This window comes from Parasteatoda tepidariorum, chromosome 2 (genome assembly GCF_043381705.1).
Source record: "Parasteatoda tepidariorum isolate YZ-2023 chromosome 2, CAS_Ptep_4.0, whole genome shotgun sequence".
Classification (NCBI taxonomy): domain Eukaryota; kingdom Metazoa; phylum Arthropoda; class Arachnida; order Araneae; family Theridiidae; genus Parasteatoda; species Parasteatoda tepidariorum.
The window spans coordinates 8,968,091-8,994,328 of record NC_092205.1 but is presented as its reverse complement, the minus strand read 5'-3'; the positions used below and the strand labels follow the sequence as shown (position 1 = coordinate 8,994,328).

Below are 26,238 nucleotides of genomic sequence, written 5' to 3'. Positions count from 1 at the left end.
TATATATATATATATATCCCAAGAAACTGGGGATAAAATTTTGGACAGAAGTGAAAAGTTGTAATAAATAATCAGCAAGTTTAATATGGATTTATTAAAAATATATAGGATATAAATATTTCAAGTTATATAAACCTACTAAATGCATTCAAACCTAAAAAAAAGTAGAAGTTAAACAATTTATCACTATAAAGTGAAAATTAAAGCAATAAAAGAAAGAAATGCAACGGACTATATAAGATTGCTTGAGTTAAAATGTAAATAAATAACAGATCTAAGCATTTGACAAAAATATTAAAAACACCACAATTTACAGTTTTATAAATTTGTGCCTCTTCTAAAAGTTAAAATATTGGGATTTGATAGTAGTTTGATTTCTGTAAATTAAGAAGCAATTCTTAGAACTATTTTTTACTTCAAATAATTATTTTTATAAATTTTATTTTTCTTTCTATTCCTTTTTTAAAACAAATCTTAATAATAAAAAATTAATAATAACATAAGCCTAAATATAGTTCAAGATCAAATATTTCATTTTCATGAAGAAAAAATATGACATTACTTTTCAAACACAATATTTTCTGTGTAGTTGTTTCCTTAAAATAAAAATATCCAGACAATTTTCTCCATCACATTTTGTGTACCAATGATATTTCAGTTACCGTAGAATTATACAGCTTGCCTCTGTCATAAATGCATTCTTTTAACTTACTGATGGCTCTGCATTTAAAGACTTCTCTTAACATACAGTCTTCGCCTCAACGAAAAAAAGAAAAAACTGGTTCTTCCATGTAATTAGATATGGAACTAGTGTACTGGGGAGAAACATTCTCACAAATTTGCCCATTAGCTAAAGCCTCAGTGGGTAGAGTGGCAATTTAAAATTTACTTTATGTCTTGTTTAATAATGCTATTTTTTTTAACACTTACACATATCTATTGTTTTTACCTTAGATAACTAAATCATTCTTACTCTATTTCAAACAAATAAGCGTAGCCAAAAGGAAATACTTTTTAAATTTTTATAAAAAAATAAAAAATAATATTTTTAAAAACCACGTTTTTGTAGTGGAGAATAATAATTAAAAAATAAATATTTGAAAAACGTGGGGCGCATGAAATACATAACAGTTATGTCAAATTAGTGTGTTCTCATGAGAATATGTGCATGTATATCTGTAATTGTATCTGAATGCGTATGTGGAATGTGTTTGTGTATATGCATGTGTATGTGGCTGTGCATATGTATGAGTAAGAAAATGTGTATATGTACTGTTATGTATTTCATGCGCCCCACATTTTTCGTTTTTCAAATTTTTATTTTTTAATTATTATTCTCCACTACAAAAACATGGTTTTTAAAAATATTATTTTTTATCTTTATTTTTTTTTGTAATCACTCCTAAAATCTCTATTTTTTTCACTCACTGTACGCAAAACTTTTCAACTGACATGTGACACTAATTTGAAATAATCGAATCGACAACAAAAGACAATCGCGAAAATACTAATTTTTCTTTAATTTTATTTTATTTGGCATGTCTTCTTTCTCTTCATTTTCATGCATTGTCATCCAATTCTGAACTATGTGCCAAACTTAAAGTCTGTGGCTAGTTGGGAAGTTAGTTTAAAATAGATTACAAAATTCCACCCGAACAGACATACACAAAGGCAAATTAATATAAACGTGATAAAAATGAACATTAACTATCTCTGAAAATATTAAAGTAACATCTTTATTTCTCAATGAGTGATTCAAGTCTAGTCCATTGGATTAATGTTTAGTTACATTGGGCTAAATGTTAGATGCACATATTTTAATATAACAAAGAGCAATTGTTTTCATGATTTAAATTTTGAGTTCTGTCTAAAATAATATTATTTAAAAAGAATAGAACTTGAAATTAAAGATGATTCATGACTTCAATTCAATTACTGAATAAGATCATAGCCCAGTACAGGTCCTTGTATAAAAAATAGTGAAAAAAATGACTGAAATTTTTTAAACTGTGATAGAGACTTAATTAAAAACAGTTAATATCCAAGCAACATCATAATAACTTTACAAATATCCAAGTTAAAAATGTTAGAGAAATCAAATATAACTCTAAATTAGATTTTAATTAACCATTATTAAAAAAAATTACATTAGAAATATTCTCAAATTGTATCTAAAAATTTTTTTTGCATGTTTAATTTCAACTACAACAACTTTAATTATTATATTAAAATAGCAGAGAAAGCATACAATAAAAATATTGCGATCATGTAAAGTAAATACATATTAATAATAAATTTTTTTTTAAATGAATTTCTATCAGAGAAGATCTTTTCAGGAGTCTAAAACATGTAAAGATCTGTTAAACAACTTAATTTTGCAAAAAATTTAGCTAAAAACAACGTACTTAAACAATGGAATCATAGCAAAACTAGTGCGGAAGAAAGTGATTAGGTACTAAAATACAAAATAATATTGCGTTAAAAGTATAAAAATTAGTAAAATGTTTGGAACTGGCCAGAAAATGACAAATAACTACTTAAAAAAAAAAAAAAATGGTATTGGTTGCAAAGCAATTTGGTGTAAAAACATGGTTATCATGATAGAACTGAACTCGTCAAAAAGTGATTTTCGAATAAAGCATCAACAAATAGTCATTACTGGAACCCGAATTTCAAATGATATTAATGAAAGAACAAGCACACATGATCAGTTTGTCTCATATGTGCAGACCTGCCAACATTGTAATCTGCATGACCTTACAATTCTGAGTTAGTGTTTTACTCGACATAGTGTTATACAGAAAGTGTTATTATAGGACCTTTTTACACAAAATTAAGATCTGTTACTAAATACACTTGTCAATTTTGAATAAATTATTTTTTTTTAAAAATTCATTGTGAAAACAATAACAAAAACATTTTTTAAATCTTGAGTATTTTATTATACAATTGTTTAAACACATATTTACACTTAATCACAATTTAAAAATTAAATTTCTAGATTAATACAAAAAGGAAAAAAATTAAATAGACTTAATTAAAAACAATTATTGCTTTAAATGTTCATATGTAGCAGACTTAGCTGCTTTTAAGAATCCTTTATCGAAGGTCTGCTCATAACAACATCCAGTTTGCGTGGTTTTGGCAATCAGAATGTCCTCTAGAGATTTATCAGACAAAGAATTTCTGAACTGTGTTCTATTTTTTTTTACTATGCTAAATACCCTTTCACATTCTGCATTACTGTGAGGTATGCTTAATATAGCTACCATNAAAAAAAAAAAAAAAAAAAAAAAAAAGTGGAATTGGTTGCAAAGCGATTTAGTGTAAAAAAGTGGTTATCATGATAGAACTGAACTCGTCAAAAAGTGATTTTCGAGTAAAGCATCAACAAATAGTCATTACTGGAACCCGAATTTCAAATGATATTAATGAAAGAACAAGCACACATGATCAGTTCGTCTCATATGTGGTTTTGAAAGGGGAAAAAAATTTGAAAAACTTATAAATAAATAGCCGTAACCGAGATCTGAAATCTGTTTTACATAATATCATATTAAAAATATCCAAATTAAAAAAAAAAAATGTGACAATTACTGAAAAAACGATTATAAAAACAAAATAAATTTAGAATGAAATCTGATGCATCTAAAATTATAACTCAAATTCGACACTCACGCAGAGTAAAACAGGAAAATTTGAAAAACCACATAGGAAGAACTGAAAAAATTCCAAATAACTGACATTAAAAAAATCCAATAATGTGAAATTGCGGGTCAAAAAGAGTTTACTCAAATTCAAACAATGTAATAACATCTTATTAAAATCAGATTTTTGGAGAAAAAAAAAAAATTAACAACATAACACCAAAGTAAACATTATATTTGGCTACTTCTCTTGAAGGAAAGGTAAGGAATTTCAAACACTTTAAATCTAAAATAAGAACATTTAAGAGTGTTTAATTTTTGTGTAAAAATTTCAAATACTTTAAAGGCGTGCATGAACCAGATAAATAAAAAAAATCCTATTTAAGGAGAACTACACAAAATTTCCTGTCACAGCAACTCCACAGCGGTTAAATCAAATCGGTTAAGAGTTCAAATGGATGATCAATAAAATTATTCCTTGATACACTGATCAGCTCTCTTGTAATTCAAGAATAGTTTATCTTAATCTATTTCTCTATTTTACATCCTATATTCAACTCTCTTCTACGCTACACTCATTTGGGTGACTAGTTCTTTACTAGATCAGGTTGGCAGTAATATCGCAGGTACAATGAAGGAGGAAATAATGAAATGCCAAAAAAAAAAAAGAAAAAAAAAAAGTGAGATGAGTGACTAAGTCTTAAAAATAGTGAATAAAAGTTACTATTTTTTAAGATAGTGATATCAAATGAGAAAAGTAACTCATACCGAGCCCTGTAAGATTCTGAATATTTAAAAATGGCTGTAATACTGATCAAAAATTACAATCAATAAGAGGTAAATAAAAATAGTTTAACAATCAAATAAAACAAGATTTAATGGATCTTGGATGAACTCACCAATTGCAAGAAAAATGTCATTAACATTCATAGCTGTCTTTGCGGAAGTTTCCATAAAAAGTAGTCCATTTTCATCGGCATAAGCTTGAGCTTCCTAAAATATTTGAACACACATATAAAAATTTATAGAGAACCAAATTAGTACAAAAATAGAATGTTTCAACAGCTTAAATATAGCACAGGGATTAATTTAAGAGAAGGCTATATTGCAAGAGAAACTCTTCATGACAAATTCTACTGCATAAGTAATTCAAAATCTAAAGTACAGAAAAAGCAGACAAATTATGACAATAATAATCAGTGGGAAAGAAATACTGCAATAACTTATTTGCATTTTGATATTTTGAAAGCATTTTCTCAGCGTTTAAAACTTGATGGTTTGTCCTAGGTTTCCTTCTCTTAAAATACCAACAGTGGTGAAAAGGACTGGGCGATGTATCAGGATTTAGCATACGCTCAAAAATTATCTATCAGAAATTTTTAAATTAATCAAATAGATAAATAAATAAAAGGAATAAACCTATCAAAAACGAAAATGTCTTAAATAAAAACAACCCCAAGCTTAATTTTAATTTCTTTTTAAAATTAAAAATGACTTAAGATTTACAGGTTTAAAAATAATAATAAAACTAACAAAATTTTTTACATGCATGCATTAAAAATAAGAAGTAAAAAAATGAAAGAAAAAAAAACTAAAATATTCACTTAAGTAAAACATTTTTTTTATAAATTGCTTGTTGAAAAAAAACTGTTTTTCAAGCATTGATAGACCTTTTATTTATTTATTTAAAATAATAAAGTTGTATTTACTAATGGTCAAATTCTATACTCAATGAATGTAAAAATAAATTTAAGTTTATTTATTATTTCCTTTTTTGAAAATAAAATCGATTAAGGATTTATTTGTTTAAAAATGATACTGACTATCTAACAAATTATGAAACAAACAAGTATTGAAAAACTTTAGAAAAATTTAAAAAGAAAAATACTTTTAAGTACTATTGTTTAATTAAAAAAAGTCACAACATTGCTTAACTTTTCATTCAATTTAAAAACAAAAGTTGTATATATATTAACTACTAGACAAATTTTTTTATAATTAAAAATGACTGAAGATTTATGGTTTGAAAATAATCAAATTCTATCAATGCTTACGTGCATCAAATAAAAAAACTTTTTATAACAAAGTTAAATACATACCCCAATTAAATTGTAGCACTCAAAATAAAATAAAAAATAATAATAAAAAAAAACAATGAAGAATCCTTTTTTTTTAATTAATAGATTGAATTTAGAACGAAAATTTAAGATACCAGCAATTGTGCAGCGATCGTAAAGTAACAGTAGGTCTACTAAAAATAATTGACAAGAATCAAAGCCCGACAGGCCAAAATAAATAAATAATTTATAAGAAACGTTAACTCCTGACGAAATAAAGTGCACAGTGATCACAAAATAACGTAAGTCCAGCTGAAGGTAATCTTCAAGTAAATTAAAATCCCAAAGACAAAAATAGTGCATAAAGAAACTATGCATAGTGTTCCATTTCCACCCTGATCATCACACAAAACTGGGAGTTCTGATTCAATTCGCTCTTCGTCATTCAACATCACGAAACTAACATTGTCTCTGCAGTTAAGACAAAAATCAAAATTGTCAGCCAGGTGACAGCATTAGCGCAAGCAAGAATCTTCACACGCTAAATCGTTAAACATTGAGCGTTGTCTTAACCGACGACATAAATCACATTTCTGATGCATCGCCTAAAACGAAAGTCACTATTGGCCGCTTAAATGAGATTTCTGATGCATTGCCTAAAGCGAAAGTCATTATAGCGGCTTGTCGATCTATGCATTAAATCTATATTTCATGATGCATCAATTTATAGCCCAGTTGTAGTGGTGAAACAGAATTTATCATGAAAAGTTTTTCTTGCAGTATGTCATCAGATATATTTCATAATGATATGCACTAAAAGTAATAAAATCTTAATAAGTAGAAGAAAAAAATAATAAAATAAAAAAGGAAAAAAAATAAAAAAACAAGCATCAAATAAGGTGACTTGGTTGAATTCTGGGTAACTTTATTCTCGGGATAAATAATAGTAACTAACTTTTTAAGCATTACAATTTTTTTATACAAAACAGCTAAATTACATCCAGTCATACTGAAATATTGTATTTATTTTATTGAAGGATCAAACATGTAACAATGCAGCAAAAAAAAAAAAAAAAAAAAAAAAAAAGAGACTTTATCCTACTATAAAAACATCTACATCTTCAAAAAAGATAGTTTCTGAAAATCATGAGATGACCATCACATATCTATAAACCATTATCAGTCAAAACATTTTTGAAAAATTTTTTTTTTTTGCTGATGCTGTTTTTAAATACCAAATGGTTTAAGCTCTCTATGCCTACATAAAATTTTTTCTTAATTATTTTGAAAGTTAACGTTAAAAGCAGTGTTGGGTTTTGGCAGTCAAAAACTGGTTTTTGACATGACAGTGGTAAAAACCGTGTTTTTACCGGTAAAAACTGTCAAAAACCTACTGTTTTCTTTCATTTATGGCATATAGTGCATAATATATTATTTTCACATAATTGCCTTNTTTCAATATAATGCATGGCAACTGTTGGTAGTTTTGAAGTTTATATATTTTCTTGGCAAACTTCAGTTTTTGACATTTTTGACGGGTTTTTGACGGTTGAAACCAGTATTATACCCTTGTCATGTCAAAAACCACTTTTTGAAGTCAAAAACCCAACCCTGCTATAAACCATTATCAGTCAAAACATTTTTGAAAAAAAAAATTTTTTTTGCTGATGCTGTTTTTAAATACCAAATGGTTTAAGCTCTCTATGCCTACATAAAATTTTTTCTTAATTATTTTGATAGTTAACGTTAAAAGCAGGATTGGGTTTTGGCAGTCAAAAACTGGTTTTTGACATGACAGTGGTAAAAACAGTGTTTTTACAGGTAAAAACTGTCAAAAACCTACTGTTTTCTTTCATTTATGGCATATAGCGCATAATATATTATTTTCACATAATTGCCCTTATAAATGAATGTTGTAATTGATTGCTATTGATTTTGCAACTATATACATGTATTCTCATAGAAGTATATACATTATAAGAATACATGTAGTATATACATTCATACAGAAATATTGTAATATACTTTTTGAAAATAGTGATACTTACTTTTATCATAATAGCTTGATTTGCAAAGGATTCAAAATTTTGCACTTCTTAATTGTTAGAAATAAATAAACAAACAAAAAAGCTTGGAACTATTAATAAATTCAAGAACTAAAAAGAATTTAAAATTTGGCATTTCTTAAATATTAGAAATAAGCTAAACAAAACTTTCAAAACTTGTAACTACTAACAAACTCTAAGTCAAGAATTACTGCTATTTTGTCAAGTTAAAAACTTTTATTCAGTTGAAAAAGCACATTAAAAAAAGCTTAATTACAAACAAAATTACATGTTCAGTAGTCGGGGTCACTGTGCCGAAGCATACGATAGCAAGTGACTAATTTTGCGCATATTTCATTGCCCAGTCGATTTCTAAGTTTAGTATGGATGAGTCCAAAATTCGAGAAGATTCAAAATTATTTTACCAAATACTTATAAACTATTTTACCAAAACTATGGGTTTTTGACATGACGGTAAAAACCACGATAAAAACTGACATGCGTCAAAAACTTGCCAACTCTGGTTAAAAGTAAACTGATTTATCTTCCAATTTAATGGGGGAATTCTTGGTCATTTGGAGTAATTTTGGGTTTCGTATGTTTTTTTAAAATTTTTTATTATTATTTTTTTAAAAAAATTTTGTGCAAAGATTAGTTTTTACTTTACTAAAATAATATGCTTCTATGAGGCATTCTCACTGCATATGCTCCGCGCATATGCAAGAACAGTCTTTACATGTAGTCTCTAAACATTCTTATGCACATTAGGGACAATCGTGTTCAGTGTGAAAGTGCATGCCCGATATATTTTACTGTAAGGAATACATTCTATTCTAGAAGAACAAAGATATTTTGCTCTATACCAAAGTCAAAATTTCTCAAGAATCTCCTCAAAAAAAAGCAAATTGACAAAATTTTAACTACTTCTTCATGAAGTTCAATGCTTATAAAAAAATCCCCTTTTTGTAAAGTATATTAATATTTAATTTTGCTTGCATTGTTCAAATACAAGAAAATGTGCATGTTTGTGGGTGAATTATCAATATTAAAACTTGTTTAAAAGATAAACATTTTCAAATCATTTTTCTTATGAACATTCCAAACTTGACAAGTGATACTTATACATGGGAGAGAAAAAAATTGACTGATCTCTGTTTAAAAAAAAAAGTTGGGTTTACTTTTTAAAGCAAGTTAAAAATTCCAAGACACAATGGCAGTATACTAATCTTAGGAGCAAAGTATCTAAATGCCAAAAGTATGAAATAAACATTTGCAACTATATTTACAAAAAAAAAAATTAAAAAAAAATCTTTTATGCACTGAACATAGAAACCAAAAGTATTATTGATTTCATTGTCTAATAACATGCACACTTAATAGATACATAGAAAAAAAAAGGGGGGCAAATTAAACTAAGTTTCTATTGCTTCTCTTAAATTACTCTAATGGTAGTAATAATAACCAGATGCAAGAATTTAAAAGTGAAAATTAGATAATAGCCGGTTGCAGGACGCAGAAACATTACAATAAGTTCCAGTAAATACCTCCAAAAAACTAGTTATTTCTTGTAATGAAAAAACTTATTGATGAGTGAAATTTCGGTTGACCAAAAACTTCTGTTTTACAAAGTGTTTAACACATTTATAAGATAGAAAATTCAATTTTAGAAACTCACCTCATGTTCAACTGTTCTTTTTGCAGCTAAATCTGCTTTATTACCAGCTAATGCAATGACAATATTAGGACTTGCTTGACGCTGTAGTTCTTTCACCCAAGTTTTAGCACGGCTAAAAGTATCCTGCAATAAAAAGTTGCAAAGTAATTTAACTGACAATAAGATAAATCACATCATCTAAAGAACAAAAGGAAGGATGAACCTATAAAAGATTAAATCAATTCAACGAAAATGTTACCAGTTTATTACTCTAATATATCCTTTACAATTATGCAACTATACATAATAAAAACAATTAAAAAGAAGCTTGTTTTCTAAAATTGTAAAATCACTTTACTCCGTTGCAAGTTAAGAAAAAAGCATTATTCCAATGGAAAGAGCCTGTTTGCACCTGAGTACAATCCAAATGGATGCCAAGTTCCCAGAGCATAGGAATATCAACATTGCCAAATCTTAAAATGACATTACAAAGCCTTCTTTTTGCTTGCTTGTGCGAAATGATGAAAACAAAACTTATTAAATAATCAAATAACAAGTAATAAAAAAATATATATATAACATAATCGCAACAAATCTGCCACATTAAGAAAAAAAAACTGATGAAATAATAAATATTATTTTCTCATACACTATCATTTACAGCAAAGTAAAAATAAAAATTCTTTATCTCACATTTGATTTGCAGAGGGAAATTTGATTTGTCAGCATAAAACGCACCATTTTTAGTGGCCCAATTATATGTCTAATTGTGCAATGTCATATAGTTGTTACTTTTTCACGAACAAATGTATCAAAATATGTCATGCCTAGGATTCCAGTAAGACAAACCCTTTTTTACATAATTCTATGATATACATATTGTAAAAGACAGCACAAATTTAACTTTTGCCTGACGTGTTAAATTTTCAAAAGCTTTTATATTGTTTTGAAAGCATATTTTCATAATTTGATAACGAAATAAAATTTAACTATATGCAATTGCGGATGATTACTTAAATCCGGAACGACAATGGTAAAATGGTAATGGTATTCTTAAATTGCAACAGAGTATAGTAAGTATATGGTAAGGATTGCAAAAATCAGCCTTATACAGAAAAAAAACAAACATTCTTTAATTAGACGCAGTATTAACATAGAAAACAGACAGTTTACAATATTTCATTAATTTTATGGTATAACCATAATAAATTAAATTTTAAGCTGTGTTTGTAATTGCTTATATTGTTAGATTCAGGGTATCTGCTACATTTTAGATTTTCAAACCCATGACTTTCCAGGGCTAATTCCAAGCATTTTTCATGGCTTATTACTATTTTCACCGACAAAAAATTCAAAAAAGCATTAATTGAAATGATGGGTATAACCAAAACTGTTATACTCTGCATTTTCATATTTATAGATTTTAAATTTAAAAAACAGAGTCAAGGAGGGTTGAAGCAATAAAATAGTTGAAAAAATTACAAAAGCAAAAAAATTTTTTACAGTAGAATTAAATTCTAAAGATACTTTTCTTGCTCATCAGAGAAAAAGAAACACTCCTGATTTTTCTGTTCTCACTTAGGAATAAAAATTTTTTGCCAATGACTGGCTTGTTTCAGCTAGAATTTTAAATTGCTAAAATAAAATAACAACAAATAATAATAAGCCTGAAATCACAGAAGTTTGAACGATAATTCACTCTAGAAATTATGGGTTTCCCTTTTATTTTTAAAGAACACCAAAATTTTTAAGGAATATGATAAAAACATTTTATATTTTAATAAAATATCACTGTGAGTGGGGATTTTGTTAGAAATTCAGACATTCTGAACAGCGTGAAATTGGTAGGCAGCATTCCATCTTATAAATTAGATTTTTCGGTGACCTAAATCTATGACTTTCCACAATTTTTTTTAAAAAAATAGTTAAAATCATGACATTTCATGACAAATTTTGTTCAATACCAAAATTCATGACTTTCCAGGTGAGCGGATACTCTGTATATTTTAATAAAACTTAAAATTTTTAATTACCTTTTGCACAAGTTAATAATTTTAGTATTTAAATAAATATACAAGTCAAATATATTTTAATTAAAAATTTTGGTTATCAGCCTTTAATTCTGAGATTACCTATATTAAGCTAGAAAATCAAATACATTTACAAGTTACAATTAAAATAACATTGTAAAGAAGAAGCAATTTATAAAATGATAAGCAGGCTGATAACTATCTGATTGTTGAATAGTAGAAGACTGATAAAGTTATTTTTTTTCCTTCCTGGTTATCTCAAAATTGTTAATAAAAAATAATCAGATTCCATTAAAAAGAGGAATGCAAATTATCTAACTTAAGCTTTTTTTAAAACAATCACAAATCTTTATATCAAGAGCATAGTACCTTTATGAAAATAAAATAACATTACAACTGATTAAATATGTTTTTTCCACTATGTTTTTATAAAATTAAAACTTGATAATTAATCCATAAATTCAAATGATGTGTACATTTAAATTTTGTTTTTCTTAAAGCTAACATTGTGAACTTATTCTCAAATTTTGATGATTTACAAAACTAGCAATTCGTACATAAATAAGTTGAGTTTAAAACTAACCAAATTTACACATTATAAAAACAAATACTTTAAAGAAATTAAGTTCTTGGTCAGATTACCAATGGCTTAAATTACTATATATTATTTAAAATAATTATTAAAACACAAAAATAATTTTAAGACAAGTTGGGTACTCGGAACAAATAGAAAATTTAAAAAAAATAATAAAACTTAACCTTAAACTACTGAACATTTACAAATGCACCAGTAAGAATTACTGTCTTCTTTTAAGAAAGGGAAAGGTGAAAATATATTTGCAGAAAAATGATTTTTTTGTCTCCCTTAAAAGTTAAGTTTTATATGAAAACTAATGCTGCATTTCGAAGTTCACAAGACATCATTGGATATTGATAACTAGATATAACTCTTTGTAAGCAGTTTATATGATATTCAATATATGCAGAAAAAAATGGTAACAAATGACAATGGCAAATTAATTTCGGTCTATTTGCAAGTATTAAATCAATCATTAGGTGCCAACATAAGTGCACACTATGTCAAAAGAAGCTAAGAAACATTGAAATTAAATATTTATGATCTACACTTTTCACTGCTTAGATTATTGACATTTTAACCACAAGTCCACTTAGTTTTGTTGATAGTATTTTGCTATGTATTATCACATGGTTTTTAAGATCTTGAAATTTTAATGTAATATTGATTTGAAAGGGGAATATGGAATTAGGCATTTAAAAGATCCTTTTTAAATTCACAGGTTATGCAAGGTTTTCACCACACATTATTTTCAATTGCATTTTCTACTAGCATTATTATGGACTTTCACACAGTTTTAAAACCTTGATATTTTTTTTGGGTATGATACTATTACAAACTACAGCTTCAAACTGTTATTTGAATAATCACCCAATAATCTGATGATGTTTTATTCTCAAATCTGCAAATTTTGATACCGGGTATTTGAAGTTTTGACGGAAGTAATCTTAGCACCTAAGACAAGAAATAAATAAGCAAATTTCTCAAATTGTAGTGAAATTTCACTCTAGTCACAGAGCTTTGGATATCGCTTAGGTGAAATCCAAATGATATAACAGCAGAAAACCGATAAAAACCAGACACAGCGTTAACAGGGTGCGTAGCCAAATCTCTCGACAAAATGTAAGCACCGTTAAGTACTTTTTAAGCACTCAAAAATGTTTTTAAGCATTATATACATTAACAAAATGCAAAACAATTTTCAAAAACTCTACATGATCATGATAAAATAACTAGTTTCTAATAAAGAACTCTTCTCTGGCTTATATTAGAAATTATAAAATGATCAAGAGATTTTTCTGTTCGATATCAGAGGATGGAAAATGAAGCCTGAAATTGACAACATCTTGCAAAATGCAGCAGAGTACAACATGAAGTGCAATTATCGCCCCGAACCCAGCTCAGTAGACGCACATGCAGACTCGCAAGTTTTCACAAAACATATAAAATGATTGGCGCTTTCATAAGCTATAGACTGACAGTACGCTGAAATAGATTGTGGTTGAATGAACTGTAAAACTTTGGATAGAAAAATGTGAAAAGCACGCTTTTGCAAAATACACGGCAAAAATCTAACATGGTAAAAAGATCTCATTTTTGAAAAAGGAAAATTAAGCACTTTTCAAAGACACCCAATGAAAAAAATACCCTTAAGGGCTTTTAAAAAACAAAAATAAACACCTTTAAGCACATTTTAAAAATGCTATGCACCATGTTTAAGTCTGAAAAAAAAAATCACAAAAAAGCAGAAATTTCCATTCCTATAGGTATCAAAATACATTTTTATGCCCGTTGCAAAGCTGCAGAACTATATACTGCTATGATTTATTTGAAATACTATTGATTCCCTCACCCTTTAACTAATTTTTCTCCTCATTTTTGCTTATTGTTAACCTTTTTCTTTTTTTGCTTCTGTTTCCATCATTCACATGTTTTGATGTGGAATAAAGTTTAATTATGAAGCGAATAAAGATTTTTTAGTAGCCCAAAAGACAACTGTTTGAATTAAAAGAGCAATACTCATAACTTACTTGGAAATAAAAAAATTGTCTAGCAAACAACTAATAATATTGCAGTATTTACAACTTTTATAGAATTTCTTATAATAGAAGTAATAGAAAATCACTATACTTGCAGTAAGTAATTAAAAAATGCGACAACAAAGATCTTAGATATAATTATCATGTTACTATTTACAGAATATGAACGAAAACTAGACATTTTCTCTTTAATCAATTCAATTACTTATCTAAAGACAGCCTTCTTTTCAAATATATCAATTCGTTTTAAATAAAAACATTGCCATAAATAACTTACAACATTAGTTATATCATAGACAACAATTGCAGCCTGAGCACCTCTATAATACATGGGTGCCAAACTGTGATATCTTTCCTGACCAGCAGTATCCCATATTTCAAACTTTACAGTAGTGTCATCCAAACAGACAGTCTGTGTTAGAAAAGCAGCTGAAAAATAACAGAAATGTTATACTTTGTAAGCAGTTTATATCTAAACAGCTATTTTACACTCATTGATATTTAGTGAAAAGAAAAATAAAGTAGCAACTCGGCTCTTAATTTTCATTTTCAGAAGTGAGATAATTTCACTTCAGGGAGGGGGCAGTAAATTATTTTTTTGTTTAAATAGATAAATTTTGATAAGAATAGAGATTTCATTTTTGCAACTCACAGAAGTAATAAAATCTCTCCCATTTTATACAGTAGAAAAGAAAAATTTAAAAAAATAACAAATACATGAAATACAAATAAAGAAAAGACTTAATGCCTTGTTATGTTTAGCAAATATTCATATTGTTAAGTAAAAAAAAATTTTTTTTTTAATTTTATTATTGGACTCAAAGTTTAAAGAATTTTCATTTTTAAGAAAAACAAGTAACGTTTATAAAATGTATTAAAAAGCAAGTTTATAAAACACATAAATGAAAGTATTAAATTACAAAATAGCAGGGTTGAAACAATGTAACGATATTGGCATAGAAAAAATGTGTTTTGAGGCAAGTAAATTTGTTTTTGTTTTTTTATAGCAATTAATTTTTATATTTGGAGCAGCACATTATTAATAAAATTACATTAAGGAGATTTGAGAAAATAAATTACATCATTATACAAGGCTGAATACCCATTTTTCTTACAGGGCAAATTTAAAAAAAATTAAATTATCAATGAATCAATGTTAAATGACAGTACAAAATCATGCAGGAAACTACAAGGCATATAGTACAGACACAATTAATAAAGCTAAACTAATTCTAATTATTTAATTATAATTATGTCCGTCGTGGTAGATTTAGATCATGAGATTAAGAAAAATACATTTTTTCTTGTAGTGCATCCCATAAAAATAAATATGAACTCTATTTAGTACAACCTGGCATGATGCTGTAGCTAGTCGAACCACTATCAAGCAATTTTCTCCTGCACTTATCGCTTTCAAAGTGGTTGTAATTTAAGGTACCTATTTCCACAATATCTATATGAAAACTGCTCAGTATTAATAATTATCAATTATACCAATACCTCATACCGATATTTTATACTTATTATGCATCCCTGAACATTTGAGTTTCACATGAAATATGTTAATCAGTTGTAGCAAGCAAAAGCCAAAATTTTAAAAATAAATACTCTCATAACTTTTATAAGGACTAAACACGACAATTTTTCTATCTGACTTTTAATATACCTACTGTTTAAATTATTTAAAACAATGGTTAAAAAATTCCTTTGAAATCTAATTCATTAAAATATTAATGCACTATTTTTGCTGCAATAGAATTCTTTATTAAAAATATTGCATCAATTACCAAAATATCAGTAGTGAAGTGAATATTAAAAAATTTAATTCAGCTTCAGTGGCGACCATCATTTAATACAATGCTATCATGACAAATGAGCATCACTTTAGGACTTGTTCAATTCATCACGTTCAATGGTAATTTAATGTCGTTAGATGACAATTCCATCTTAATTTAATTAACTTAATTCCATCAAATTTGATAGTTTTTAGAAGATTTTAATCATTTTTAAGCTCTCTTAAAGTAGTTTTTTTTAATAATGATATTTAAGAGATTAGCTTTTGTATATAGAATACTTTTTACAATGATTTGGGTCAAATAAGCTTGCTTTCAAAGTTCTGTCAAAAGGTCAAATAGTTTTGGTCTATGTACAGAATATTGATCATACAAGAATATGAGATAGTTATGTTCTAATATTTGGTGAGTGAAAAACTAAAAAGAGAAGCCATTCTGAGAACTAGCAGATGATAGCGAGCAGTAGGTATCTAGTTATATATTATTTACAAGTTTGTGATAATTCTTATAAAAAGCTTTATTTCTAAAAAGCAGACCTAACAAATATACATAATGAGATTTGCAAGAATATTTTCTCCTTTATGTCCCTTAAGAACAAGAGAGAAATCATATTAATCAAAATGTAGTTAAGTGCAGAGCAAAAGGTTAATAATAACTTCAATATACTCTACTATATAAACTAATATTACAAGAATTAACTTACCACCAATTGTACTTTCTTGGTATTCATGAAACTGTCCTTTAACAAATCTTAACACTAAGCTAGATTTGCCTACAGCAGATTCCCCAAGCAAAACAAGCTTGAACTGACATATCTTGCCTTGTGATGAATTGTTAGGTCTTTGAGCTCCTCCTCTATTTGCCATCACAAGGTCTGAAAACCAGAGATATCTTTCAAATAAAGATTTAAGTAACTAAACATTATGATGAAAATTTTAAATTCTATACATTTAAAGTTTGAGAAGTTTGGTTATTTAGTTCAGGACATGTAGGTACTGAACTAAATAACCAAACTTCTTTATTGACTTGACAGCTCTTGGAAAATCGATATCCTCTTCAGAATCTTTTCCAATTATACCATCTTTAAATTCAAATGTTTTTAAATTAATTCACTCATATTTATGATTAATATTTTTAATATTAAAAGGTTATCATTATCATTAAAACTAATCAAAATAAAATAATTATGAATAAAAAGAATAAACCAGAAGAATTTATATTAATAACAGAAGTTCAATTTTTGAAGATAAAAAACCTCATTGCTTACACAAAATCATACAAGAAAATGCCTAAGATTAGAAATACAAATAACGTAGGCAAAAAACACTTTTATTGCTCTCATTAAAATGAGAATGGTAATATATACAATTTTAAATAGTAAAAAAAGGCAATTCATAAAAAAAAAAGCAATAAACTTATTTTGTCCATTTGAAAGCAGAAAAATTTTTCAAACCTCACAGTTTACAATTAGTTTAGTTTTGGCATAATCACTTTAAATAAGTCTTTAGGATGAAAAAGGAGAAGAAAAAAATTAGAGTATATAAAATTTACTGGTTACCATGTAGTAGCCGTTGGGTGCTATCTTTAGAAGCTTAAGTTCAACCATTGGAACATATTGTTACACCTCACTGGACATGCTCTATAAATTATTCAGACTACCATTTGTCATTGTTTTCTTTTAATCAGTTTTTATGGTAGGCTTCTTTTGTTTGTTTTCTTTCAACAATTTTTTTTTNTTTTTTAAATTTTTTTTTTTTTTTTTTTTTGGTTTCACAAAAACACATAATGAACAAATTAGAGTTAATAAGGTATTTTGATTTAAACAAATTATTCTTACAAAAAATAAACACCAGAAAATATTTATAGGTATCTGAAAATATTTATAGCTAAAAAGATTTCTTAAAATATTTAGAAATAATGTGCTCATGTTTAGATTCCTAAAAATGATAATTCGAGTGCTGAAAAATAACAGTAAAATGCTTGTAAAAAATTAATTTGAAACAACCTGACAAAATCATTTACACATTACTATAATTAATGATCAATCTAAGATTTTTTGTCAAGGAATATATTTTTGGAACTTATTTTTTTTTTTTTAAAAAACAAAGATAAGAGTGAACTTTTAAATATAAAAATAAATGAAAAAGAAAGTACCTTGCCTAAAGGATTCCTAAATACACAATAATTCGTCAATTCGATACCAGTTATTTAATTTTTTTGAATTATAAATAGTTCATGCATAGAAGAAATACATTAATAATATAAGTACTAATACTAAGTAGTCATTAAAATATGAATTAGATCAGATTTAAAACACTGATACAATTGAATATAATAAACATTATCTTTTAAAAAAGTTAATTATCCTAGTATTCTAAGAAAAGCAAATTAAAAAGATATCTGGAATGGAAAAAAAAAGAAACATGCCCACTTTTTATTTAAATTATGTTAAAAACAAAAAGCCACACAATATTGCTCTTACATTTTAAAACTAGGAGATTATCTACAAGTAGTGTTGAGCTAGTATGTCCTTTCTTTATAAGTAAACAAATGTGAACTTAAAAAAAGAAAAAAAAAATAGGTATCTTTACATTTTCAGAATTTAATTTGTACACATTTGTAGTATAAAAAAAAAGAGAACAGATTAATGTATGCAAAATATTCATAAGAAACTATTGATAATTTTAGATACACTTATTTTACCATATGTAATTTTCACTAAACTATACACAATAGTTCGAGAATTTATCTTCTTTCAAAAGTAAGAAATCGGTATTAATAGAATATAAAGCCTGGCATTATTAGGATATTGAGAAATACATTAGCAATACAATGACTCATTAAGAGTAAATACAAGTTAATTTTCTTATCTAAGTTAACCAATTTGCTTAGAACTAAATATTCTTACCTTTAATTCAGTAAATACAATAGAAAATAAAAGCTTTAAGTAAAAGTTTTCATTAAATTTTATTGAAGGAAAAGTAAATTAAAATATTTGAAATCACATCTAAGTAATTGACTAAAACTTATCAAAACAAAGTACTTATTGGTAACATAATGTATAGAGTGAAAGTAAATCCTTCCTTTATATTTAACTTAAAAATATATTTATATGTTTTTAGAGCTCATTTACTTCGTCAATTGTTTGCAAGACTGAAAGTATGCATTATTTCCGCCTAATTTTTGACGAGCTACAGTATACACAAAGGAAAATAATTAAATTAGTGAACAATTTTTGAAGCCTTACTATCAGTGCAACGTAAGGATTAATAAGTTTAATGATTCAATAGAAATTTAATATTTTTCGCAAACATTTTAATTACGAGAACTAAAAAAAATATACTTTATTGTAAATATTAGGCTTAGGCAGTAGTTCAACTTAAAACGCAGTTGTATGATCATAACAAAAAGGAAATAGCCTTCGAGGTATTTAACTTTTATTACATTGAATTTTGTAAAAATGGGTGCTTTCATTTCAGGCATACATCACATGCAATCACAAGATAGCAAATTTTATAATTATCTCGTATAGGAGGCAGTAAAGTGAAAAAATATATAAAACTAACCTTTATAGCAGGACTAATCGAAAAGTTTACCTCAATAGATTGGAATAAATAAATTATAATGTACAAAATGTTAGTCCAGTTATAGTAAAAAAGTAAATTCCAGGTTTATGAATAGAAATTATTTATATAAATCTACGTCATTTGAAGAAAAAATCATTAGCTGAGAGTTCAGACATGAACCACCCTCAGCACAATGCGCTCAATAACACCTCATTACATGAATTACCATATCTACTTGCGCCCATACCACAACCTCAAAGTAAAAAATAAATGACTTAAATAGTGTATAAATAGTAAATTTAAAGAATACCAATTTTAAATTAGTTTTTAAAAATTATTTCTTGCATAAAAGTATTTTTATAAATCATATATTTTTCAATAATCACGTTTTTTTGACGAACTACATTTTTCATTTGCTGCTCTACTGCAATAATCAGCTGTGTTTTCATGTTTTCGTTTGGAAAGTGTCAACTTTTGATAAAATGAAAATTTGGTGGTTCAATAACAAAATCTTATTACAAAATGTTTAATGAAATTTGAATTTATTGTTATAATTGAGGAGTATATAATTTTCCTACATTTATTCCTATTTTCTTGTTTATTAGTGGCTAATTCTAACGATAACTGTTATAGAAAAACTGATAAATTTCTTAATGAAAAAATATTTTACTACAGAAGTAAAAACATAGCATTATTTATTATATTTTTAATATTTATTCTGCTAATAGAAATGCTCCCAATTTTTCTATTTAGCAGTTATTACTATTTTTTTCTTTTTTAATTATTATATTGTATTTCAGTAAATTGAAAACATTTAAAAAATTTAATGTTCTTGTACCTTAGTTCATTTTTCTCTCTTATTTTTTTTTTTTTTTAATTCAAATGCAAGCTAGAAGAATACCGCTGATTGAATTTTTACTTATTATTTGTCAAAAAATGTGCGTTTTGTAATATTTTATAATATTATATTTTTTTAAGGATATTAGCAGTTATACTATTTTTTCCTAACAACTTTTTTTTATGTATTCCAGTATTTCTTATGTATTCCAGTATATTTTTATGTATTCCAGTATCTACATTGGTATCTATTCATGCCAACTATAGCCGCGTAAGTGCCAAAGGAAATTTGCAAAAATTTTTAAAAGAAAAAGAAAAAACCCTGTGTAGAGTTTTCTTGGGACATGGACAAAGTTTGTGGTTTTCTGGCTTAGCTACTTTGCTTAGCCCATAAAGTATAAGTTTTAGTCCGTTTTTCTAAAAACTGTGTAACGTTTAAATTTCACATTTTTTTATCACTTTGTTAAAAATATTCCATTCCAAGTTCGTAATTATGAAAAGCAATTGTATACAGGGTGNACACTATGAATTGTTTTTACTCAAATGCTATTACACTATGAAGCATATGTAACAATTAAATTAAAATTCACAAAAAACTCGCAAAATAATAAACAATTAATGAAAAAAATTAACAATTAATGCTAAAAAAGCCATTAATAACCATAAAAAACAAGCTAACAATAAATAAATAACAAAAAAAATAAAAAATAAACAGTCCTGCTTAAACTAACATCTTACAACCTAATTAAAGTTATTTGTCATCTAATCTGCAACAACAGAAGTCACACTGATGTTACTTTAAGTTGAATTACGCGTATAACTGAGACATTGCAAATATTTTTTTTTCAATGTAATTAAAGAGTTTTGAGTTGATAATATTTAGCATTATTATTTTCCCAATAATCACGAAGGCAAAATTATTTGACGGCACGTCTATGACCTCATTAAACAATTTTTTGGAAAAAATGGCACGTTGGTGTATAAAGGTTCGCCACCCCTGGCCTAGAGATTCTGCCAACGTACGGCGGCCACTCCTTTGGAGGTGAAAAGCCTCTGTTAATCTTGACAGCTGTTTTATCACGCAGTTCCTGTGATGGGAGTCCCAATGTTGTTTAATTTCATTTTGTTCAATAGAATATTTTTTTCTTAATTTTATCGGTTACTTTTTGTCTCATCATTAACTTTTCCCCCATCATTTCACGACTCAGCTTGTTTTGTATTTTAGCGCTTTATGACTCGCTCCCGGACCGCAGATTGCATGAAAATTTGTACTTATCTAGTTTTCTTCTATCACCTATGTACCATGAGTTTTGGGACACCCTGTATATGACTTGATAATTATGTGACAGAGATGAGGCAGTCTCAGCAAATGTAAATATTCTTCCCACTTAGGTTAAATCTTTTGTTTTTCACTATGGTAATTAAAAATTTAAATGAATCTCCTTTATTCAGTCACCAAAAATAAACTGTTGATATTGTCCTTCTTTTGACTCCTTTTTGGGGGCGTAAAAAATTACCACAGTGCCTGTTGCCACAACTAATTGCACACATTAGTATCAATAACAGTTTGAAGACTGTTTTACAGGTTGCTGCAATAAAGTTGTAACAAATAATTTTAGGCTTTTACTCAATGTGATGAAGAATAAATAGTCATTATAAGATTTCTATTACTATCTGACAACATGAAAGCGGAGGATCATTTTAATTTCAACGAGAAGACCTGAGCCAAAATATGCTACTACTGATATAAGCTAAACTCATCTTTGCTATATTATTCATTAGTTGTGCAGAACCATGTATTACAATCAGTAATTGTGTAAAAAAGACTTTTAGCGGGATATTTTTACTAAAAAATTTTTTCTCTGTATTTTAGATTAGTAGAGTGTTGGATCCTTCAATTTTATCAAAGTTTGATTGAATCAATCAAGAAGCTTTTGAAAATCTAAGGAAGTTCTTCTTGGTCATGCTAAAATTTTAAATATATCAAGGATGGCTGAGAAACATCTTAAGGTGCTAAATAAATGTGGTAAGACAACTGAATTATTACCTACATTTAATGTTGTTTGATGTAATGCTTACAGTAAAAGTTCATTGTAGTGGGAATTCCTGATAATGGATGAAATTGTCATTTTAGCGAGCTTGTTATAAACAAATACACTTAATAAGCAGAGCCTGACTAAGGCAAGGGTATGCGGGGCAGTTGCCTCGGGGCCCCAAATCGAATAGAAAGCTTATTTTAGGTTTCCTTCTTTAATGAACATATTTTTAAGCAAAATGTAAGTACAGTGTAAAATCCATCAGTTTTATGTTAGCTTCTTCATTATATCTATATTTCGTAAATCCATGACTTTCTAGTGAAGAATTCAGTTAAATTTTCGCAATTACTATGCACAAATTTGGCCAATCAAAAGCCAGTATTTTTACACATCGCAAAGTGCGATATGTTTACAAAAATACAGGCTTCTGATTAGATTAATTGAGCCATCATAACTGCAAAAATGAGCTGTCTTCCTCCCTAATGTCAGCAAGCATAAGAATTTTTCGCAGCTAGATAACAAAGTTAACAATCAGAAAACTGCATTCAGCATGATGGACATAGAATTGTCAGGAAATCAGTAAAATTGACACAAAGATATTTCGTCTGACCATTGGAGGGGGGGGGGACTTTATAGCTATTTTAGGTTCAAGTTAATTTTCTTGTTATATATGTATAATGAGGTGAAAATTTAAATACAGTACAGAACCCGTTATCCGGAAATCAGAAAACCGGAAAACCAAGAAACCGGAACGAAATTCAGTAAATTTTCCCGCCATTTTAAAAATTTTTTTTTTTTTTCCTCATAAGATTTTTGGATTTTTCTTTCTTTTTTGAAAGATGTTTACCATACCATCTTTTTAGAAATAATCATTACTGTATTACTTCATCGTTTTTTCTTCTTTTTAAGATTATTTCCTAATATATATTTTTTTTTAGTTGAGTTTAACAATAAAAAAAACGACTTTTTGTAGCGATTCAGAAAACTGGAAAAATCAGTTATCCGGAATAGCGTTGATCCCGACCGTTCCGGATAATCGGTTCCCTACTGTACCTCCATAAAGATCGGTTTTTCGTTACTGAAGTAGTGAAGTAGAGGGGGGCCTCCAAAGAAGTTTTTGCCCCGGGCCCTGTTAATAAGTTAAAAAAACAATGCAAGAGGCTGGATTATTATAATGTGCAATGGCTTTAGATGTAATTTATAATACTGTCCTTCTCAAGTCTACTGTAAGATTTCTAAAAGTAATGGAAGAATTTTCCTTTTGTAAGGTGTGAGTTCTTTGAATTTTAACTTGTTTTTTTAAAATTCTTATATTTTTAATACAATAATGCGACTCTGGATTATAAAAACACTACTACTCTCCCACTTTTTCAGGAGTTATTACTGCAGACTTCTACATATTTTTTAAATTGCATTGTTTTTTAATTATTTAAGTTTACTAAGTGTTGTCACTCACTTTTTCCAAAGTTGTTACTATGGATTCTCACATAGTTTTTAAAATCCTGACATTATTAATTTGGCAATCAAAAGCTCAGATAAATTTTTTTTAAATTAAGTTTGCTTAATATAATTATTATTATTAATTAAGCTACTTTTCACTAGCTATTTTATGATAAAAATTTAATGCTTTTTAAGGGAAGTGAAATTATTCATTAAAATTTTATTACTTGAGTGATCACCTTAACTTTTCAATGTGTTGATTCATTTTTTTTTTCTGTTCGAATATTTTGATCAAGTTTTTGCTGACCAAGTCTCAATGGCTAAATTTTTAGTTTTCTCTCCTTCCATGAATAAAATCTCTGATATATTTTACAAGTTTATTTAAGATTCTTTAGTATTATTACGAATTTGTATTTGCGTATATAATTGCATAAATATCATTTTGTTATGAGGCTAAATATCTCCAACAGACTACAGTAACAGTTTTATGAGAAAATTTAGCTAAAAAGTAGTGTAATTCTAATGTAATTTAGAGAGAAAATAACGTCTTATGAAAAACTCGGTTTCGCGACATTTTTACTGACTTGGCCATATTTTTGGTGACAAAATGATAGTTTTAAAAATTCCACTTAAGAAGCAATAGGACTAATATTTATGGAGATATACAAGAATTGTCTAGAATCAGGTTGAAAGTTCTGGGGCCTTGTCACCAAGCCTATACAGGGTGATTCTAAAAAGATGGGCAAAATTTTAGGAAGTGATAGTACACACCCAAGCAAACAATTTTTATCAAAGAATGCATGGTCAAAAACAAAACACAAAGGTGCCGGCGCATTTGGAAAATTGTTTGATGCAAATGTGAAAGCTCCATTCCTGTTACGAGTTACTGCGCTGCGAGTTATTATTTACAAGTTATGGGAAGATGAAGAGCTCGTATGCAAATTTTTCGTCACGATTCATACATAAAAGCTACTGATTCCAGTGCTATAATGTCAAAAAATATTAAAAAAATAATTGGCTTTTTGTGGGGACAGCTGAAGGTTCTTATGTATGAGACTCCCATTGAATCTGCCGAAGAACTTGCCGCCAAGCTTTCAGCCGCTGCAGGGAAAGCTCGTGATGCTGTGTTTCAGAATGTTCGCCTATCTTTTCTTCGCCGTTGTACTGCTTGCATATCCGCTGCCGGCCACTGTTTTGAACACTTATTGTAATCACATGCTATTAAATTTGCTCTTATAATTTAACTTCATCGTTCTTTGTGTGTTTTTGCCTCAGATAAGAACATAAACTTTGACGCCCTCTAGCGGTTTTACATTTTGTTTTCAACTATGCATTCTATGATAAAAATTGTTTGCTTGGGTGTGTACTATCACTTCTTAAAATTTTGCCCATCTTTTTAGAATCACTCTGTATAAATAGGAGTATACACTGAAGATAAAGTAGTAGTTGAGCATTAGTAGTCTGTTAATGTCTGTAATAGTATTCTGATTGGCTATTCTCTGGTGAGTTCATTGACTTGTCTGAGAATGTGGTGCCTTTATTTTACATGCTGCACTGATATTTGTCCTGTGATTGAGTGCTTATAACTGTTGTATTTTCTAGAAATTTCTGGAGTCTTAAAGACTGTTTCATTCATTTCTAATCGTCACGAACCCGTGTGCTCAGTGCAGTAAGTAAATATTTTTAATTGGTTACTATGGTACTTACATTATTAAATGAAAATTACTAAAATAGAAATTTTACATTATTAAATGAAAATGACTAAAATTTAAATTTGCCTGTATCTAAAGTTTCCTTCATAGTCATCATAAACTTTCTCGATAGTCTAAAATTATTTTTTTTGTGTATAATATTTATTGTAAGGTAAATATATTTGATAAATATATTTATATATTATGTAAATATATTGATATATTATGTAAAATATATTTATATATTATGTAAAATATATTTATATATTATGTAAAATATATTTATAGGTAATTTTTTATTAATTATATATTCCTAGGTTAACCTTTTTTTTCAAAAAGGGAATTTTTTTTCTCTGTATAATATTTATTGTAAGGTAAGTATATTTTGTAATGTCTGGTCGATCAGCGAATCTGAAAGCAATTATTGACTGACTTCAAATACTTAATAGGGCTTTGTGCGCTTTAGAGGTCTTGTTTGTACTGTAGCATATCTACCATTACAAAAATACAATTCCAATTCACTAGTATATAAGGCATGCTAACTCGATTCTCTGATGGGCTACCTTTTCATAGATGACATGGTCGATAGCAACTCTCCCCAAATTGGTGACCCGGGCGTGATGTGAACACGCCTACCTTGACAGTAACTCCCACTTCGATTGGAACATTCTTGCTTCGATGGATGGTTCACATTGAGCAGTTGACTTGCTACTTGTGACTGCAACATTATCCACCTCTTCGTGCTGTTGCTACTCAATTTCTATCACACATAACATATTCACTCGACTGCTAATGGCAACACAGGAGCGACTACGACCGTGAACTT

The 26,238-nt window shown here is 27.7% G+C and overlaps 1 protein-coding gene and 1 long non-coding RNA gene across 7 annotated transcripts in view; one reads left to right on the top strand and one right to left on the bottom strand.

The window, feature by feature from the left end:
• Nucleotides 1–19,680, bottom strand: part of LOC107456394 (RAS oncogene family member Rab5) — a 22,925-nt gene extending 3,245 nt beyond the window's left edge. Inside the window, exons 1-5 of one of the 2 annotated variants that reach the window (XM_016074253.3) lie at nucleotides 19,409–19,680; nucleotides 16,546–16,716; nucleotides 14,327–14,478; nucleotides 9,425–9,547; nucleotides 4,547–4,640 (exon numbers count right to left, since the gene is read on the bottom strand). In XM_016074253.3, coding sequence (XP_015929739.1) covers nucleotides 4,547–4,640; nucleotides 9,425–9,547; nucleotides 14,327–14,478; nucleotides 16,546–16,708 — 532 coding nt within the window. In that variant the 5' untranslated portion in view covers nucleotides 16,709–16,716; nucleotides 19,409–19,680. Of the gene's footprint in view, nucleotides 1–4,546; nucleotides 4,641–9,424; nucleotides 9,548–14,326; nucleotides 14,479–16,545; nucleotides 16,717–19,185; nucleotides 19,338–19,408 lie in introns of those variants that run through there. The other variant, XM_071177145.1, reaches the window with a different exon arrangement.
• LOC107456396 (uncharacterized) overlaps nucleotides 19,587–26,238 on the top strand; it is a 21,401-nt gene continuing 14,749 nt past the window's right edge. Inside the window, exons 1-3 of one of the 5 annotated variants that reach the window (XR_011636087.1) lie at nucleotides 19,587–19,667; nucleotides 22,119–22,271; nucleotides 25,324–25,390. This is a non-coding gene — a long non-coding RNA (uncharacterized lncRNA). Of the gene's footprint in view, nucleotides 19,668–19,817; nucleotides 20,086–22,118; nucleotides 22,272–25,323; nucleotides 25,391–26,238 lie in introns of those variants that run through there. The other 4 variants (XR_011636085.1, XR_011636088.1, XR_011636084.1 and 1 more) reach the window with 4 other exon arrangements.